Raw genomic sequence first — 18,150 nt, 5'->3', positions numbered from 1 at the left:
TTCCTTTCTTGCTCCCAGATCACCTGAAAAATCCTAAAGTTGCCCAAAGAGATTGTCAGATTCACAGACAAGTCTCCTAGACCACAATGACTTAGCATAATTAAAATTGAAAGATTTCCTATTTGGGCACGTATCTACTGATGTCCTTCTACCTCTTTTCCTTCAGGGGAGCTGGCTTTGCTCATTTACACTCACCTGACTCCCTTGCAACATTCTTTGTGTGTGCTAAGTCTCTTCAGTTGTGTCTGACTCTTCGCAACCCTGCGGACTGTAGCCCGCCAGGCTCCTTTGTCCATGGGACTCTCCCGGCAAGAATTCTGGAGTGGGTTGCCGTGCCCTCTTCCATGGGATCTCTCTGACCCAGGAATGGAACCCTCATCTCTCACATCTCTAGCTTTGGCAGACAAGTTCTTTGCCACTAGTGCCGCCTGGGAAGCCCAGCATTCTGTGTACTTGTAGTTAATTGATTATTTATGACTTATTTATCTTCTGCTTTCTCTGCTAGACAGTATGCTCAGCCCAATACCTAGCACACGGTAAGATATTTAATAATTCCTGACCTTCTGGGACAAGACAAAGCATAATAGCTCATCATCCGGCGGTTGTTGAAAGAACTGAGTGGTTGTAAACCCTGTCTTTGTATCCTGTGACAGACTTTGCCGTTTTTGGCCTGGATTCCCATTTTTCTCTGCTGGTTTTGTCATTCCTGGATTAGAAAAATCTGTTAGCTTTCTGTTATGTATTTGCTGTAGCCCATCTCTGTCCATTTTATATTTATTTCTTTTAATTATACATTAAGTGTTTGAATCCATACACTTTTGGGAGAGGTCTTTAGGTATTTTTTCTGCTTTGCAAGAATGGAGCATTCATGTAGACCTGAGACCCCCCGTGTGTAAATATTGTTTTATCACTTAACCGATGTAAAGAAAAACACGCCTGCCATCTGAAGTTTTCCCTCACAATTTTAATTAACTCCCCTGAGCCCAGTGTGGGTTACTAAGAATAAGGGCCAGAATCCCCACGTCCCAGTCGAGGCACTTCTTAAAACAGCCTGGTTTTCTGGGCATCTTGCCTCGGTTCTTGCTGCAGAAGGATGCTGTGCGTAGCAGAGCGAGAGGGGTGGGATCTTGGTTGTGGGCTCCGTAGCACCAGGGTGATGGCAGCCCTGGGCCGTTGTGGAAATGTTCTGGGGAGACCAGTCAAGAGTCCTGTTGCTGTTCCGGAGTGCACTTGGGGGTTGAGAGCTGATTTTTAATTTTTAGGATTTTTTTTTTTTTGACGTGAACCATTTTTAAAGTCTTTTTGAATTTGTTACATATATGTGTGTATGTATGTGTGTGTGTGTATATATATATATTTGGGGTCCGTGTGACATCTGGGATCTTAGTTTCCTGACCAGAGATTGAACCCCCACCTCCTGTATTGGAAGGTGAAGTCTTAACTTCTGGACCACTGGAGATATCCACAAGTTATTTTTTTCTGCAAAATTCATAGCCTGGAGAAAGTGGTTGAAGATGCAGACCTATCAGTTGAATGTACTTGGTAGTGAACTTGAAGCAGATAACTTCTCAGGCTTTATAGCTGTCACGTGGGGAGAAAGCCTAACACTCGTGGGTGTGAGTTTTGGGAACACAGTGTATTTGCCTTGGGTATGGTGCTTTTGGCGTATTGCACGCTTTAAGTACTTTATAAAAATTGTAGTGGTTATTCAATTACATTTGATTCTTGCCACTTGCTTTACTTGTAAAAGATTATCCAATACTTGAAAATGAGGTGAAATACTGTTCCAGGAGTGATAACTTTAAGAAGTGTTGTATATTCAATATTAAATGGGAATGGATATTTATTTTCCATTTCAACCATCTATTTTCATTTCCAGTTGTCTGTGGTTTGGAGTATTCTACCTTTTCATCCCTTTCCAAAACGTTTATTTTTAATACTTTTTATCAAACATGCAAAATTTGTTTCATTGGAGAAACCACCAAAGTTTAAGAGGAATTATTAATAGCTTTTCTACCTAGCACTTCTTCCCAGCATGTAGAGTTTTCTGGCAGATTGTCTAAATATCCAAATAAACTGAACTAAGAAAGATCAGCTTTTGGTTCTGAGGACCAACCCAAGGCTCTGAGAAAACACCGAGGAAACCGCCAAACGGTTGACAGTGCTGGGATGGGATGAAAAATGACTCCGGTTTCATTCTGTCCATGCCTGGGTAACAATAAATATTGCTAAGTCGCTTCAGTCGTGTCCAACTCTTTGTGACCCCATGGACTGTAGCCCATCAGGCTTTTCTGTCCGTGGAATTTCCCAGGCAAGAATACTAGAGTGGGTTGCCATTTCCTCCTCCAAGGGGTCTTCCCCACCTAGGGGTTGAACCCGTGTATGTCTCCTGCATTGGCAGATGGGTTCTTTACCCCTAGAGCCAGCTGGGAAGCCAATAAACATGTATATCTTTTATAAATAAAAATGTAATCCTCACTACCATCCCATGTCCATGGATGGCTACTTTCAAGGAGAAAGAGAGAGGAAGAAAATGAAAAGTGTTGGTGAAGATATGGAGAAATTGGAACCCTGTGCAATGTTAGTAGGAATGCACAATGTTAAAAAGAATAAAAATAAAATTACCATTTGACCCTCCTTGTGAGACAAAAGGGTTTCTCCCTAATTAAAGAACACATCTGTACTCTAAGCAATTCTCTCATTCTCCGTGGAGAGCAAGTGTCCTAAGATTAAGCTTGGCTTTGGCAGTAGGTAGAGTTCATGAAGACCCCGCAGATCAAGGCCTCAAGGCTGCCCCCTACCACTTCCAGATGACAGTCACAAGTCCAGGTTGTCATCTGTGCTTTTGGCTATAAATCAGGTGTTCCCATGACCCTGTCCTCGAGTTTGATAATTTGTTAGAATGGCTCACAGAACTCAGGAGAATAGTTTCCTCACTGTTGTTATTTGTCTGTGTGTGTGCTCAGTCATGTCTGTCTGTCTGTGACCCCGCAGACTCTCGCCCGCCAGGCTCCTCTGTCCGTGGGATTTCCCAGGCAAGAATACTGGAGTGGATTACTATTTCCTCAGGGGATCCCCTGAGGGGATCTTCCCAGTTTACAATAAAGGATATTTTAATGAGAACAGATGAAAAAACCCATGAAGAGATAATACAGGGCAAATTATGGAGGAAGGACTTGGAGCTTCCGTTTCTGCTGCTGGGGTACTCTCCCTTCCGTGTCTCTGTGGTCTCACCACCCTACAAACTTTCTTGAACCCCAGGGATTTTTATGCAGGCTTCATTTTGCAGGAATGATTGATTAAATCACTGGCTGTTGGTGTTTGAAGTCAACCTCCAGTCCCTCCCCACTCCTGGGAGGTGTCTGGATGAGATGGAGCTGAAAATTCTAATCCTCTAATCACATGGTTGGTTCCCCAGGCAACCAGCCCACATCCTGAGGCTTTCCAGGAGCCTCAGCTCATTAGTATACAAAATGACACATCATTTTAAAGATTCCAAGTTTGTCCTTCCTGCCTGCCTCCCTTTCTCTGTTCCTCCCTTCCTTCTGCACCACGTGTCATGAGGGATCTTAGTTCCCCAACCTGGGATCGAACCAGTTCCCCTGGCTTCAGAACTTCAGGGTAGTCCTTCTAAGGGTTTTTGGAGCTGTGTGCTGGAAAATGGGGTTAGAAATTAAACATATATTTATTATATCACATCCTACAACTCCACTTCTGAGTATATACCCAAAAGAATTGAAAGCAGGATCTAGTAGCAGCATTGTTTACGGTAACCAGGTGGAAACAAGCCATGCATTCATTGATGGATGCATGGATAGAAAAATGTGGTATATACATACAGTGGAATACTATTCAGCCTTAAAAGGGAAGGGAATTCTGACACATGCTACAGCATAGATGACAATGGAGGATACTTGACCAAGTGAGATAAGCAAGTCACAAAAAGACAAATACTATATGAGTCCGCTTGTAAGAGTCACCTAAAATAATCAAGTTCCTTGAGACAACAGATAGAAGGGTGGTTTTCAAGAGCTGGAAGGGAGGGAAGTGGGGACTTGTTGTTTAATGGGTACCAAAATTTAGTTTCACAGAATGAAGAGTTCTGGAGTCTGGAGTTAATACTGCTGAACTGTGTCGTTAAAAATGGTGTAGATGTAAATTTTATGTTCTATGTATTTTATTTTATCTCAATTGAAAATTTAAAAGAAACAATAACCACAATGAAACATTAGAAGGTAGAAAAGGAGGTTTGTTTTTAGCAGGCAAGGAATAACCTGATCTCTTCCTGGTGTCTTGCAGGCCTGGTGTTTCCTTGACCATGCAGGCGTTTTCTGAAGAAGAGAGGAAGCAGTGGTTGGAAGTTCTGGGTGGAAAAGAAGCTGTAAGATATAACCAGTGGTTGAGTTTTATTTCAAGTCCGTTAGAGTTGACTTCCGTTCATTTTCATGTTATTTTTGCTTTATAGTATATGAAAAAAAGTTCCCTGCTGAAGCTGGTGTCTGAATTCCTCCTGGAAGCATTTGGTAGTCTAGAAATTTGGTTTGAGGTAGCAGCGGTGCACTAGAGACTGGCATATCGTTATTTTTTATTTTTCTTGACTTTGCCGCTCAGGTTCGCTTTGCTTGAGGAAGTCATCTAAATTCTCAATTTCTTCTTCCCTACCTGTGAAAGTACTTTGGGTGATGAACACAATAAATGCTTGCAATTCATTTTGATCTCAGTGGAGATGGAACAGTAAATGTGAGGCTGTGCAGGCAATATTACAAGTGACTGCTATACTTATTTGCTTGATTTAACAATTTCTGGTTTAGCCTAATGAGCCACAGTGTGCAGTGTTAGGTAGCCTTAGTGAATGGGCCTCTGTGTTCAGATTGGTTTGAGGAATAAATTAAAGGCAGTGATAGCAATCCAGAGGCATGGGACTTCAGTCTGTTTGCCACTTTATTCAGGCACTGCCTTCCTCTCAGAGGCCTGGTGGCATCTGGGAGTTGAGAACTGGGCAGGTCACATATTGAATGGGGGACTTAGCAAGGATAATTATAGAAAGCCCCATAGGACTGGTTTAAATCAACTCTACTTAAAGTATTGTGACTCATAACCAGCTGCCAATGCAGGTACCAGGTAGGCTTATGTGGCAAGCATTTGGCATTTCAGCAGGATTTAAAAAGAGGGATAGGAAAAAATAAAAAAATAAAAAGAGGGATAGAGCACAGTAGAAGAGGGGTCATATATAGTAAAAAGAGAGGTGTCAAAAAAGAGCTTATGAGATGGGCAGAAGATAATGTTATCTGATGGAAGTGGGCGGGCCCTGAGAATATAAGAAATAGGGCAAAGAGGATGGGCAGCAACACATGTAGCAGTCTTGACTTGGTGTTTGAAACATGGAAGCCCAAATTACATATTTTAGAAATAGATCCTATATAAGAAAATGTATCATCCTTGGAGGAAAAAAGCAGTGATCAGATATGTGTATCATTTTTTTATACTTGATCTACATTTAGCTTCCGTGATTTTAGTTCTATTTATTCTTAATTTGTCCTTGAAATTTTTACCTAGGAGTCAAGAGTACTTTCAGCATTGGTAGCTGCTGAGATCCAAAACAGTTTGTCCTAATCCTTTCTAGTAAAGGCACTGACCTAGACTTGTCCCCCCAGAGAGTCAAGAAATGCTTTGGAAAGTGAGTTTGCCTATTTGCATAGCAAAATGGTCATATGGCTAAGTCATGAGGAAATAAGTCTATTGCCAAAGGCAGTGTAACCTTGACACATACATCCTCTCCTTTAAAGTAAAAATGCCAGGTAATTAATTTGAGATATACAGATAAAGGCAAGTCTGCATAAAGAAAATAAACATTCAGCTATGTATTTAGGTAAGGGCACTGAAGGCATTTCATAATTTTTTTCAGGTGACGTATGTGCCTTGAAGATAATGGGGCAGCACTAGAATTCTCAGAGGCAGCCTGGGATCATTACCTCGATATTTCAGATGTGGTTATTGAGATTATGGCAGGAGTCCTGTCTTTAAGTAAACAGCAGATTTTAGCAATGGTGAATAAATGCACTTCATCTTCCTAATTAGAATGCAGCAATTTGTTTGAGTATTTCACATTTACATGAACTTTCAGTCCTTGCCCTTCATGTTATTTTTGCTACTTTGGCAATGCCTTGGTGAGAGGCCAAGGAGACTCAGAGCCCCCCTTTTTGTTACCTGTCTTTGTCTTTGGGCCCATGATAGTGATTAACCAATGTCACTGTATTTTTTGGACAGTCCCTAGGTGTGCCTACTACAATAGACTCATTTTTATGGATTTGCTGAAAATATTGTTTCCCCTTTTTCTCTTTTACTAGCTGTTCCCTAGTTTTAATAGAGCCATCATCCCAAGACCAGAAGGAAGTAAGTGCTAATGTATAAAAATGACTGTTGTCTCCCTTTCTCATGAGTTACTCTGTTTTTATTACTGATGTCAAACTGTTGCTGGGTGCTTGCTGTCTGTACTCTGTTAGTCCGATGAATGGTAGATGTCTTATCTGCTGAGGCCCTCTTCAGACTTTTCTTGACTGCTGAAACTCGCCTTGATCTTTCCCATCTCTGAGTCTTTTCCTTTCTAGTCTTCCTCTACGAAAACCAAAATACTCTATCATTGACTTCTGTATTTGTTTTTATAGCCATAAATGAATACACAAGAGTTTCAGGTATGCATCTGTAAGCTTCCTAAGTTGTAAACTCCCGTGGGTAGGAACTCTGCATCAGGTCCTCTGCTCCCAACCCCTCTCCCCTCCACACTTGGCATCCTTGATCCTTCCAGTCTGCTGGGTGTGGGCTGTACAAATAGTTTAGCATTACACCTTAGAAAACAAACAACAGCCAAATGCGTCCAGATGTTCTAGGACAACGATCTTCCCTTGCATGGCATGTACTAGAGGAAAAGGAAATCCTCTCTGTCTCTGACTCTGGATTTTAACTGAGAGAAGGTGAAGATGTGATCAAATTTGCTGGATTCCTTATGAATCTACTTTTCATTTCTTTGGAAGAATGAAGGTACATTTGTCAGATGTCCCTGCTTTGAGACATGGTTAAATAAGCCATGATTTCAAAGTGCTTATGGTGTGTGTATCACTTACCCTGGCACTGGAAATGGACCAGGTGCCTCTCAAGATTGTCAGTCATGGAAGCACCTGCTGAAGACTTCCCTCCTTCTTGTCTTTCCCTTTTATTGTCCTTTCTCCCCCTCCTTTCCCTTATCCCCTCTTTCTCTCCTCTCTTCCTTTCTTTTCTTGTTTTTACCTGAGAAATGAAAACACGTTTTGGAAAAGTAGTTTTGCTAAGCCAAAAGAAACACTTACATTTTATATAAATGTTGTGAATAGTAGATCCTTAAAAAAAAGTAAACCACTGCCTTCTTTTCCTCATTAAAATGCTCTCCAAGTTTAGCTTTAAACCTTCAAAGTTCATAAATTATTCCATGCTATCCCTTCTGAGAATCAAGGGTTAGTATTCCTGCTTCTGAGTTCTAAATACGGAATAAAGCATTCACTTTCCCTGAGTGCATTTTTGAAACAAGAATTGTCTTTTATTAGGGTCCTCAAATACGTCAGCCTAATCAATGGCAAAGTATTCATGTTAGAAAAAATATAAAATTGTATTTTCAAAATAATCTTTTTGCGACATGAATCTTCTTTTAAATTCATTATGAAAATAATAAAATATTAAGCATTTAGAGCATGGTATAAAATGTGAAAAAAGTTTCTAGCTCATCATTCAAATACTATTTTTAAGAGTGTCTTAAGGATTTTTTTCCTCCTAGGTTAAAAAAGAAAAGTTTTGTGTTACTTCCCCAGCTTGTTAAGTAATTTAAGAACTTTCACTCATGTCTATAATTAAAAAACAAACCTAAGTTGTTGGAATTTGGGCAAAAACATTAACTATTTCTAGATAGCTTCCTCTAAAGATTAGTTGTAATCACTTTCTTTTTCACTACTTAAACTATTATTTTTGTTAACAGCTAGTTTAAATGATAAATTTGTTTATATATGTTGGTAATGTTAGTCATATATTGGTAATGTTAGTCATGTCCAACTCTTTGTGACCCTGTGGACTGTAGCCCGCCAGGCTCCTCTGTCCATGGGATTCTCCAGGCAAGAATCCTGGAGTGGGTTGCCATGCCCTCCTCCAGGGGATCTTCCTGACCCAGGGATCACACCCAGGTCTCCTTTCTGCAGGCAGATTCTTTACTGTCTGAGCCCCCAGGGAAGTATCTGTTCTTAATGAAGGTCCTGATACTACAAATGCTCCTCTTCTGTGAAATTCTTATTTACATTATTTAAACAGGGAGTGCATGGCATTTAGGGAAATAGAAAGTATATTGGACCTAAATAATTTTGTCTTATTTTTGTCAGCAAGAAAAATGTGAGTATTTGCACCTTTAATATTTTACAACTGTATTTCTTTTAGGTGCACAGTTGGATAAGATGGGATTCACAATTCTTAGAAAATGCATCCGTGCAGTTGAAACACGAGGTAACTTGATTGAATTGTTTTATTCATGAGAGGCTATAGGTATGTAAAATCTTAGGGTCGTTTCAAATGCTTTTTGCTTGGTTAAGTAGAATGAAATATTTTAATGCAAAATACACCTTCTAGGCATCAGAGATTCAGTTATTCACTTACTGTGAGCGGGGTTAGGGGAGGAGGGTGGTGGGGGTTCCATTTTATTTACACGTTTCTTCCTTGTGTTGAAACCCGAAGTCAGTAGAAGAATCAGCAGTGCTGGACTTGGACAATCAGGCTTAATTGCTTCTTGTTTACACACTAGTAAGGTATTTCCATCTTCACTTGTCTTGTTAGCTTCCAGTTTAAAAATCAGCATCACTGAGATATCTTTTATGTATGGTAAAATTCATTGATTTTAGCTGTAAATTGATAACTTTTGATGAATGTGTTATAGTTGTGTAGCTATCACCACTGTCATAGAAGATTTCTATCTCCCCCCAAAATTCCTTTGCGCCCCTTCTCAGCCTACACGCCATCCTTGGCCCTTGGCAACTACTGGACTGCTTTTTATCACTTTAGTTCTTTTTATTTTTTTGAAAAGCTTTTTATATGAGTGGAGTTATGCAGTCTATACTCTTCTGAGTCTGGCCTCTTGTTTAGCATAATGCCGCTGAGATTCGTCTTACTGGGTGTACTCTTGTGTGCCAGCATGCTAAGTTGCTTCTGTCATTTCCCACGCTTTGCGACCCCATGGACTGCAGCCAGTCAGGCTCCTCTGTCCATAGGATTCTCCAGGCAAGAATACTGGGGTGGGTTGCCATCTCCTTCTCCAGGGGATCTTCCTGACCCAGGAATTGAGCCCACCTCTCTTACATCTCCTGCATTGGCCAGCAGGTTCTTTCCCACTGGCAACACCTAGGTGTCCTCTTAGTGCTTTTGTTTTATTGCCAGGCAGTATTTCATTTTATGGATATACTGCATTTTGTTTATTCATCCACCTGTTGGTAATATTTGAATTGTTTCCACTTTAAACTTCAGGAAGGATAATCCCTCCCCGTTTTGGTCCCCTGACTTAAAAGTGCAAGGGTCTTTTCTTTCTAGTCCTTAAGGAAAAACAGGGCCTTGGCGCTTTGCAGCCATTGTGGCAGACTTTGGAGAAACTTAATACAATAAATTTGCAAAACAGGCTGTTTCTGGGGGCTGGATTTCTCTTTGTTTGGAGTCTAGTGAAGTATGGATAAATTGAATATTTAATTCCCTCTCATATATTGTTTATCCCAGTCCTACTCTGAATGACTTAGTGGAATGAAGCATTGCACTCACGTTTTCTGTCAAAACAAGGTCTTTGTGATAAAGCCAGGACTGCCACCTGTGAAATGAGAGTGTTGGCTAACAGATGAATACGAGCTGTTTTATGATTTGGGGATTTGCCCATCGATAATAAAAACCCAAGCCACAGAGAGCTTTTCTTCCATTCTCCCTTAACAGTGGCAATTCAGGCAGTGACACATTTTCATTCATTTCAACCTGCACTGAGGTTGAGCTGACAAATTTCTTCTTTTTCCTAATGCTTCAAAAATTTCCAAAATGGGGATACTGTGATTTTTCATATCTCTCACTTCATCATTCATGTTTCCCTTTTTCCTGAGCTTCTTAAGAGCCTTTATGGTATCACTTGCATGGTTATTTTTTTCTTTCAGTAAATACAATTCTTTCCACAAAGGATATAATTTATATCTACTTGTCTCTGCCTGGGCAGATAAAAATCTATCTAGAATGCTTTCTGATTAATCTGTAGTTTTATGGAGTGTTTCGTTCATTGCCTTCCCAGGTGGCGCTAGTGGTAAAAAGAAAGTGACTACATTGCGGGAGATGTAAGAGTCGTGGGATTGATCCCTGGGTGGGGAAGATTCCTTGGAGGAGGCCATGTCAGTCCACTCCAGCATTCTTGCCTGGAGAAGCCCATGGGCAGAAGAGCCTGGCGGGCTACAGTCCATAGCGTTGCCCAGAGTCAGACCCGACTGAAGCAACTTAGCGTGCATGCACGTGTTCATTGAATGGAATATATATAGTAGACTCTGCATGTATTGGATGTATTTTATTATAAACATGTACTTTTTTTTATAGAAGAATGAGTCAATATCTTTTAAGTTAGATTTTTCCCATTTAAGATAAAAAACAAAAATGCATATATTTTTCTTTTCAAATCTTTTGTCCCTCAAGGTCTTTCATTACTAAAGCTTTTTGTTTTTAGTGGAGTAATAGGCTAAAAATAGAGTTAAAAGGATCAACTGTCAGATCATGTTACTCAGTATGATGAGGAACCTTGTGGAATCTCTGAGGTTTTTATCCTAAATTTGGAAGTTCCCTCAGGGAATATTGCTCTGAATGATTTCCCCTAAATCAGCTATCATGGCTATTGATTTTTTTTTGCTACCAATGTTGTTGCATTCCTTTTTTTCATCAGTCAGGATAAAGCTAGTTTATGTTCCTATAACAGGAAGCTGGAAATTCTCTGCGACTTAAGACAACAAGACTTATTTCTCATTCAGACAGTTGGTAGGAGGGCTTTGCCCATCACTGCTACCTGGCTACCAGGTTCCTGGTTGCCTTGCCTGGAGGACTTTGGACCATCAAGTGAATACTCTGGCTTTGATGTGAGTTTCGTTTGCTCACAGCTAATTGGTCAGAAATGACCGCATGGCCTCACTCAACCCCAAAGAGTCTACATAGCACACCCCTACCAGGAGCCTGGAAAGCCGGCAGGGAGCCAGGAGTATCTGGTGGTAGCATTAACGACCACTGTGCGTACTTTGTGGATGTACATGCCTATGGTCCAGAGGGATTTAATGAGATCTGTTTGAAGAATTATTTCTATTCACATTTTTTCAGCATTTTAAACAAGACTATCATTTTCCCTGAAAACTACCATATCATATGTTTTGGTTAAAGCAGTTAGTATACCTTTTACCTAACATGTCTTTTAAAAATGACACCTGGCATTTTAATCAACTTTTGAAAGTCACTTGGTCGTGTCCGACCCTTTGCGACCCCGTGGACTATAGCCCTCCAGGCTTCTCTGTCCATGGGATTCTCCAGGCAAGAGTATAGGAGTGGGTAGCCATCCCTTCTCCTGGGGGTCCTCCTGACCCAGGGATGGAACTCAGGTCTGCTGCATTACAGGATGATTCTTTACCAGCTGAGCCATAGGGAAGTGGCATCAACTTTGTGTTATTTAAGTATGTACAAAGCATCAGACAAATGTCTAAAACTTACAGTAGTCCTCAGCCCCCTAAGAAAAGGTAACCTTTTTACTGATGTGTCTATAACACATAGTGATGTAGATAACATATGTACTATGTGACTCATATGTAGTATAATATATATTGTCCTAGATGGGACTGTTAGCGTTTACTGTCCTTTTGGCATCCTAACAAACCCCATTTCACTGTAGTATCAGCATCAGTTAACAGATCCTACTCTTCGTTTCCACAGAGCTGTTCATGAAGCTAAGGCAAGTGAGAGAGTCAGATCAACAGATGTTTCATCCATTTACCAAGTATTTGTTAATGATCTTGTACCAGCTCTTAATGGATCCAGGTCATCTGACTGCTACTGGGAGCATATTGCTTATGTTTTCCAAGTTGAAGGACTTCCTGAAGCATCTGTTCTCAAACATTGCTGTGCCATGGAATCACCTGATATCTTTAAATAATGTTGCTGCCTAGCTCTCACCCCCAGTCAGTCTGATTTCATTGCTGTTGGGTGTGAACTAGGAAGCCGGTGTTTTCAGTGTTCCTCAGGTGATGCTAATATGTAGTAAAATTTAGGAGTCTTAATGGAAGAGTTTCTTACGTATTGGAGCAACGGAATACACAGTTGTTATCTTTATAGTGTCCTGCTGCATGGGTGACTTTCAACTTCTTTTTTAAAATAACCCAACCTAAACCCAGACAAACAACAGAAAACTTCCAAAGAAAATAGCTCCATGTTTGTTTCCTTCCCTCAGTAACAAGTGATTTGTCATAGTTAAAGTGTAGTTCTCATCTGAAGCCAGTATTTATGGAGCATTCATGGGGTGAATATAGCCTTGCTCTAGGCTTTTGGGATTCATACTAAAGGTTGGTTACATGTAATGCTCAATCCATGAATGATAGACAAAACATAGATATTTGTAAGTAATTTAAGTATTTCAGCTACTAAAATAAAACTGTTACAAGATTGTGTGGATGAAGAGAATTTGAATATACAGACAGATTGCTGAGTGTGTGTCTGTGTGTGTGTGTTCAAGTTGCTACATCGACTCTTGCGACCCCATGGACTGCAGCATGCCATGCTTTCCTGTCCTTCATTATCTCCTGGAGTTTGCTCAAATTGATGTCCAACCAATTTTGATGTTATAAACCATCTCATCCTCTGCCTCCCTCTTTTGCCTTCAGTTTTTCCCAGCATCAGGGTCTTTTCCAGTGATTCAGCTCTTTGCATCAGGTGGCCAAAGTATTGGAACTTTAGCATCCATCCTTCCAGTGAATATTCAGGATTGATTTCCTTTAGGATTGACTGGTTTGATCTCCTTGCAGTCCAAGGGACCCTCAAGAGCTTTTTCCAGCACCACAGTTTGAAAGCATCAATTCTTTGGTGCTCAGCTTTCTTTATAGTCCAACTCTCACATCCATACATGACTACTGGAAAAGCCATAGCTTTGACTAGCTGGACCTTTGTTGGCCAAGTGATGTCTCTGCTTTTTAATATGCTGTCAAGGTTTGTCACAGTCTTCCTTCTAAGGAGCAAGTGTCTTTCAATTTCATGGCTGCAGTCACTGTCCACAGTGATTTTGGAACCCAGGAATGTAAAATCTGTCACTGCTTCCACTTTTTTCCCTTCTGTTTACTGTGAAGTGATGGGACCAGATGTCATGATCTTAATTTTTTGATTTTTGAGTTTTCATCTTAATTGAAGTGTGTTTCAGAACAGCCTTCTTTGGATTTAAAGGAGTAGAAAAGTATATTTTAGCATTTAGAGAGACCTCATCAAAGACGTGGAGACAGAAAAAAGCTAAATGGAAAGGAAGCATGAAGAAGTAGAATAAAAGAAATACTCAGGTGTTTGCATTTAATTGACAAGAACCTGAATAAGCACTAGAGGGTGGTCGATAGCAGAATAGCAGGCTTAGAGAGGTAAATATGACAGCTAGTGTTAGTGGCCGTATGTGGGATGGAGGGGCTGAAGAGGCACGTGGGAGGGAGGGTGAGCTCAGGTTACTCTGGGGAAGAGTTGCTTTCTGTGGGTGATGAGATGTAGGTTCCAAAGTGGTGCAATAAAGAGAGGCCTTTCAGAAAGTTACAGGTGGGTCCAACTGTATTTACCCTTCTAGGCTTTTGGTTTCTAAAAGACTGTAACTAGGAAGTTCATTCATTCTGTCTATTCCTGCCCCGTCTGTGATGGTCAGAGAGCTAATTTTTGTACACAGTAGATTTTACTGCTCATTAAGTGTATCTCTTTCCTCTTTCTATCCTTCCCCTGAGTTGTTTTATTTCTTTTTTAAACTTTTTATTTTGCACTGGAGTATAGCCAGTTAACAATGTTGTGATAGTTTCAGGTGGACGGCAGAGGGACTCAGCCATGCGTGCACATGTATCCATTCTCCCCCAAACTCCCCTCTCATTCAGCCTTTGTATTGTTTTAATCCTGAGATGTCCATGTTCCTTCATCTGGCACTTCTGTTGCCTGGTATTGTTAATTATATATTAATTTTGTTTCAGAACGTGGAGAATAATTTTATTTTGTAAATAACTTAAGAAACTGCCTCCCATGCCCAGCACCTAGTTTTTTTTGGAATTGGATGATCCATGTTTTTCAGGTGCATGCACTATAAAATATGCAAAAACAAAATATAAGGCTTGCTGAAAAACTTCTTCAGTTGCTATTTTTTAAATAGTCATAATTTAAAACTAAATTCGTATGCCACTTTGGTTTATGAAATTTCTCTTAAAAAATTCTTCCATATGTGGATAATTTGAATATTCACTTTAATTTCTAGAGCATGGCATTAAGACGTCAGTCTAGGCAAGCTGTCAGTTATCAAATTCAGCTTTGTAACAAGCTGTGAATTCATGGGATAGAAGTAGGAAGCCACATCTAAGATATGGCAGTCTTTGAATTGTCTCACGTAAAAGTGAATTTCTCTTCCTTTAGAAAGCAAAGTTTTAGGTCTTTGGAAAAATATCCTGAAGTTGGCTTGAGGACTTTCCTGCTTCCAGAGCACTCCTAGAGCTGTATGGAGCCTTAGGATGGACCTGGTAGAAGATGATAATGTACAATTTGAGTATTAATCTTTGTGGGAGGGAAGATGCCCGAAGTAAACTTGCCACATATTTTACCAGGGTTGCACATTAATCTTAAATTACCAAGGGCCATTTATGTGCAAAATGAAGAAAATAACAGCTGTCCCTGGAAAATTTACAGCAAGTCAACTAGACTTTCTTGCTCACTGTCTCTTTTTTAATCAGAATGAGTGTGAGATGCGTGTGGGTGGAGAAAGGGGACAGTTTTCTGTGGGAGGGAGCTGGAGTCTTGTGGTGTCTGCATAATGCAAATACAGAGCTGAAATACTAACTCCAGGCGAGTCAGGACTGACTTTTCATTTTCTCAATTAGTAATCTTAATTGTTTTAAGAACAAGTACACTTCCAAAGCTATTAGCTTCCAAATGAGTGGTTCTGTAAAATTAATAGGGACAAATGGTTAAACCGTCTTGCTCCCGAGTGGGAGTTTTGTGTGTTTGGCTCACGGTTGGATGAGATCCATGGGCATTTTCTTGTGAGCCTGTCTTGGCACTTGTAGCATCATGCTGGAGACCAGGGGCTCAGAAGTCAATCCTGATTAGAATCTCTTTCTCCACTTTTCTCTGAGCTCTGCAGCCCTGTAAGTGAGCTTGTTAACCTGTCTCAATTTTATCATGAGTAGGACAGGCTAACAGGAGCAAATTGTAGTGTGGTTGTGAAAATTAGCAATGGGGATTCTTGGGATATTGGCGTACATTGAACACTTAGTAAATGTGAGTTGCTTAGAAATAAATCTATTAATTGAAGCCAGTAATCATTAAGTGGTCCCATCATTGATGCAAGGCTCTGGGAAGACTAAGGAAGTTTACTTTTTTAATGGTAATTTACACAGGGAAGGAAACCACCTGAGTTCAGCTTGTCATGTAATGCTGTGGGACTTTTTTAACAAGCAACAAAATTATCTGGCTTGACTTTCAACCTCTGTCTCTCAGCGCCTTGTAATGGACACTTGAGCAGTTAAATGGCTCAAATGCAAGGAAGAGACCTTGCATATGGAAAAAGAAGAAGATGGCTTTAGATGATCTCAAGCTTTCCAAAAAAGAAAAAAAAGAGAGATTGTCCAGGGTAGCCTAACATTGTTGTTCAGTTGCTAAGTTGTGTCCTACTTGTTTGCGACACCATGGACTGTAGCCCACCAGGCTGCTCTATCCATGATATTCTCCAGGCAGGAATACTGGAGTGGGTTGCCATTTCCTTCTCCAGGGACCTACCTGACCCAGGAACTGAACCTACGTCTCCTGCATTGGCGGATTTTTTTTACCGCTGAGACACCAGGGAAGCCCATACGTGAGAATAAACCCACAGAAATATGGATATGAAATTGTGATGATTTTTGACTTGTCCCTGATGCCACAGCTGCTCTGAGGTGGTGAGGCAGGTGGCAGCAGAGAGACACCACTAGACCTTTTCCAATGGTATTCTGATCTCTGTAGAGGACCGATTAAAAAAAAAAAAAAAAAGAGCCTTCCTGGAACTTCCCCAGTGGTCCAGTGGTTAGGACTCTGAGCTCACAATGCGGGGGGCATGGGTTCAGTCCCTAGTGGGGGAACTAAGATCCTGTATGCTGCATGGCACAGCCTTAAAAAAAAACAAGTATCTTGAAAATAGCAACAGCCAACTTGTGCTTTAAATCTGAGTCTCTTTTTTAATTTATGTAAGTGAAAATTTGTAGCTGCTTAAACTTGAGCTATGTGAGTGCTGAGTTTGAAGAGAAAATGACTCTTACTTAGCAGCCTATCCGTTCTAGCTTGCTGTACTACTTATCCACTCCTGAGTGTGCATAAGTTAGATGGACTTTACTCAGCACGTTTTGGCTGTTTCTTAAAAGGAAAGATATGGGGCTGGGGGAGTTGTAGAGATATGGTTCCTGTTCTTGACTATCGCCTTTAGTTTAAGGCAGTGAAGGCTCTGAGGTTTTATCTAACTTTCATGTGAACACGTTCCCTTGTAGAGTTCCATGGATGCTGGTAGAAAACTCAAGACTCCTGGATCAGGGATCAGGGACAGTTCATTACTCTCAGCAGGCAGCATCCTACATCTTGTGTTGGTGTCCTGAGCCTCAGGTCCCAAGGGCGTGGCAAAGAGGGTGAGAGAGATCTGCACACAGTACATTGTGCACGGTGCTGTAGGAGACTAACTCTGAACTTTGGAGACTCGACTGTTTTGAAATGACTGGCACGTGTGCCTGCTGTTTGCTCTAGATGGACACTAGCTCTTATTTTCCAAGGCTGCAGGCAAACATGTTCTTTGTGTCAGAGGAAGGTGCTGCCACAGTTGGTGTTCGTGCACCCTGGGGTGTTGCTGGCAGAGGTGAGTGGGTGGGGATGACTTGAGAAGATGCTCTGTAAGCAGTTGAGGCCAGTGTGTGGCAGATCCTGGGCTGGGATATTTGCCTCAGTTGCTGGCAACTGCATATTTGGGCTGCATATTTGCCTCAGTTGTGCAAGCACAGGTGACACAGTGACAGATTGGAGCAGAAGGGGACGACAGAGGATGAGATGGCTGGATCGCATCACCTACTTGATGGACATGAGTTTGAGTAAGCTCCAAGAGTTGGTGATGGACAGGGAGGCCTGGTGTGCTGTGGTTCATGGGGTCACAAAGAGTCGGACAAGAGTGAGGGACTGAACTGAACTGAGAGTTGATGTGGGGAAGGGCAGGGAAGCAAAGATGGCTGGTTGGATTGTAGAAATAATCCAGGTAAGAGGTGATGGTTTAAACTTTCCATTGGCAGAAGGAAAGAGATAATGGATTGGAAGAGAGACTCAAGAGAAAAACAGGATATGGTGACCTGTTGGATGTGTTCAGTTCAGTCGCTCAGTCGGGTCCGACTCTTTGTGACCCCATGGACTACAGCATGCCAGGATTCCGTGTCCATCACCAACTCCCGGAGCTTGCTCAAACTCATGTCCATCGAGTTGGTGATGCCATCCAGCCATCTCATCCTCTGTCGTCCCCTTCTCCTCCTGCCTTCAATCTTTCCCAGCATCAGGGTCTTTTCCACTGAGTCAGTTCTTCGCATCAGGTGGCCAAAGTATTGGAGCTTCAGCATCAGTCCTTCCAATGAATATTCAGGACTGGGAGGTAAACAAAAGTGAAAAGTAAAACAGAAAAGTAAAAACTTGACTCTAAAGTTTCCACCCGGGTAGATGAAGACATCTTTAGCCAAGACAGAGATGCAAGAGAAGAACTTTTGAGGGAATCTAAATTGGTTTTGGGTATCCCAAATTCAAGGTACCTGTGGCATTTCCATCAGAAATGGGTTGAACGCATCCAGACAGCTGATGGGCCTCCATTTTCAGCAAGGCAAAGTTCAG

General features: G+C 41.2%; 1 protein-coding gene across 2 annotated transcripts in view; it reads left to right on the top strand.

Annotated features, from left to right (window-relative positions):
* The window catches only part of ARHGAP10 (Rho GTPase activating protein 10), a 358,134-nt gene that overhangs the window by 188,188 nt on the left and 151,796 nt on the right, over window positions 1–18,150 (top strand). For both annotated transcript variants that reach the window (XM_043484882.1, XM_043484888.1), the window contains exons 11-13: window positions 4,300–4,381; window positions 6,348–6,393; window positions 8,452–8,517. In XM_043484882.1, the coding sequence (XP_043340817.1) occupies window positions 4,300–4,381; window positions 6,348–6,393; window positions 8,452–8,517 (194 nt within the window). The remainder of the gene's footprint in view (window positions 1–4,299; window positions 4,382–6,347; window positions 6,394–8,451; window positions 8,518–18,150) is intronic.

The sequence above is a fragment of the Cervus canadensis genome, chromosome 1 (genome assembly GCF_019320065.1).
Source record: "Cervus canadensis isolate Bull #8, Minnesota chromosome 1, ASM1932006v1, whole genome shotgun sequence".
Taxonomy (NCBI): Eukaryota; Metazoa; Chordata; class Mammalia; order Artiodactyla; family Cervidae; genus Cervus; species Cervus canadensis.
Note: the sequence above shows the minus strand (reverse complement) of the source record. Positions and strands in the feature narration are given on the sequence as shown.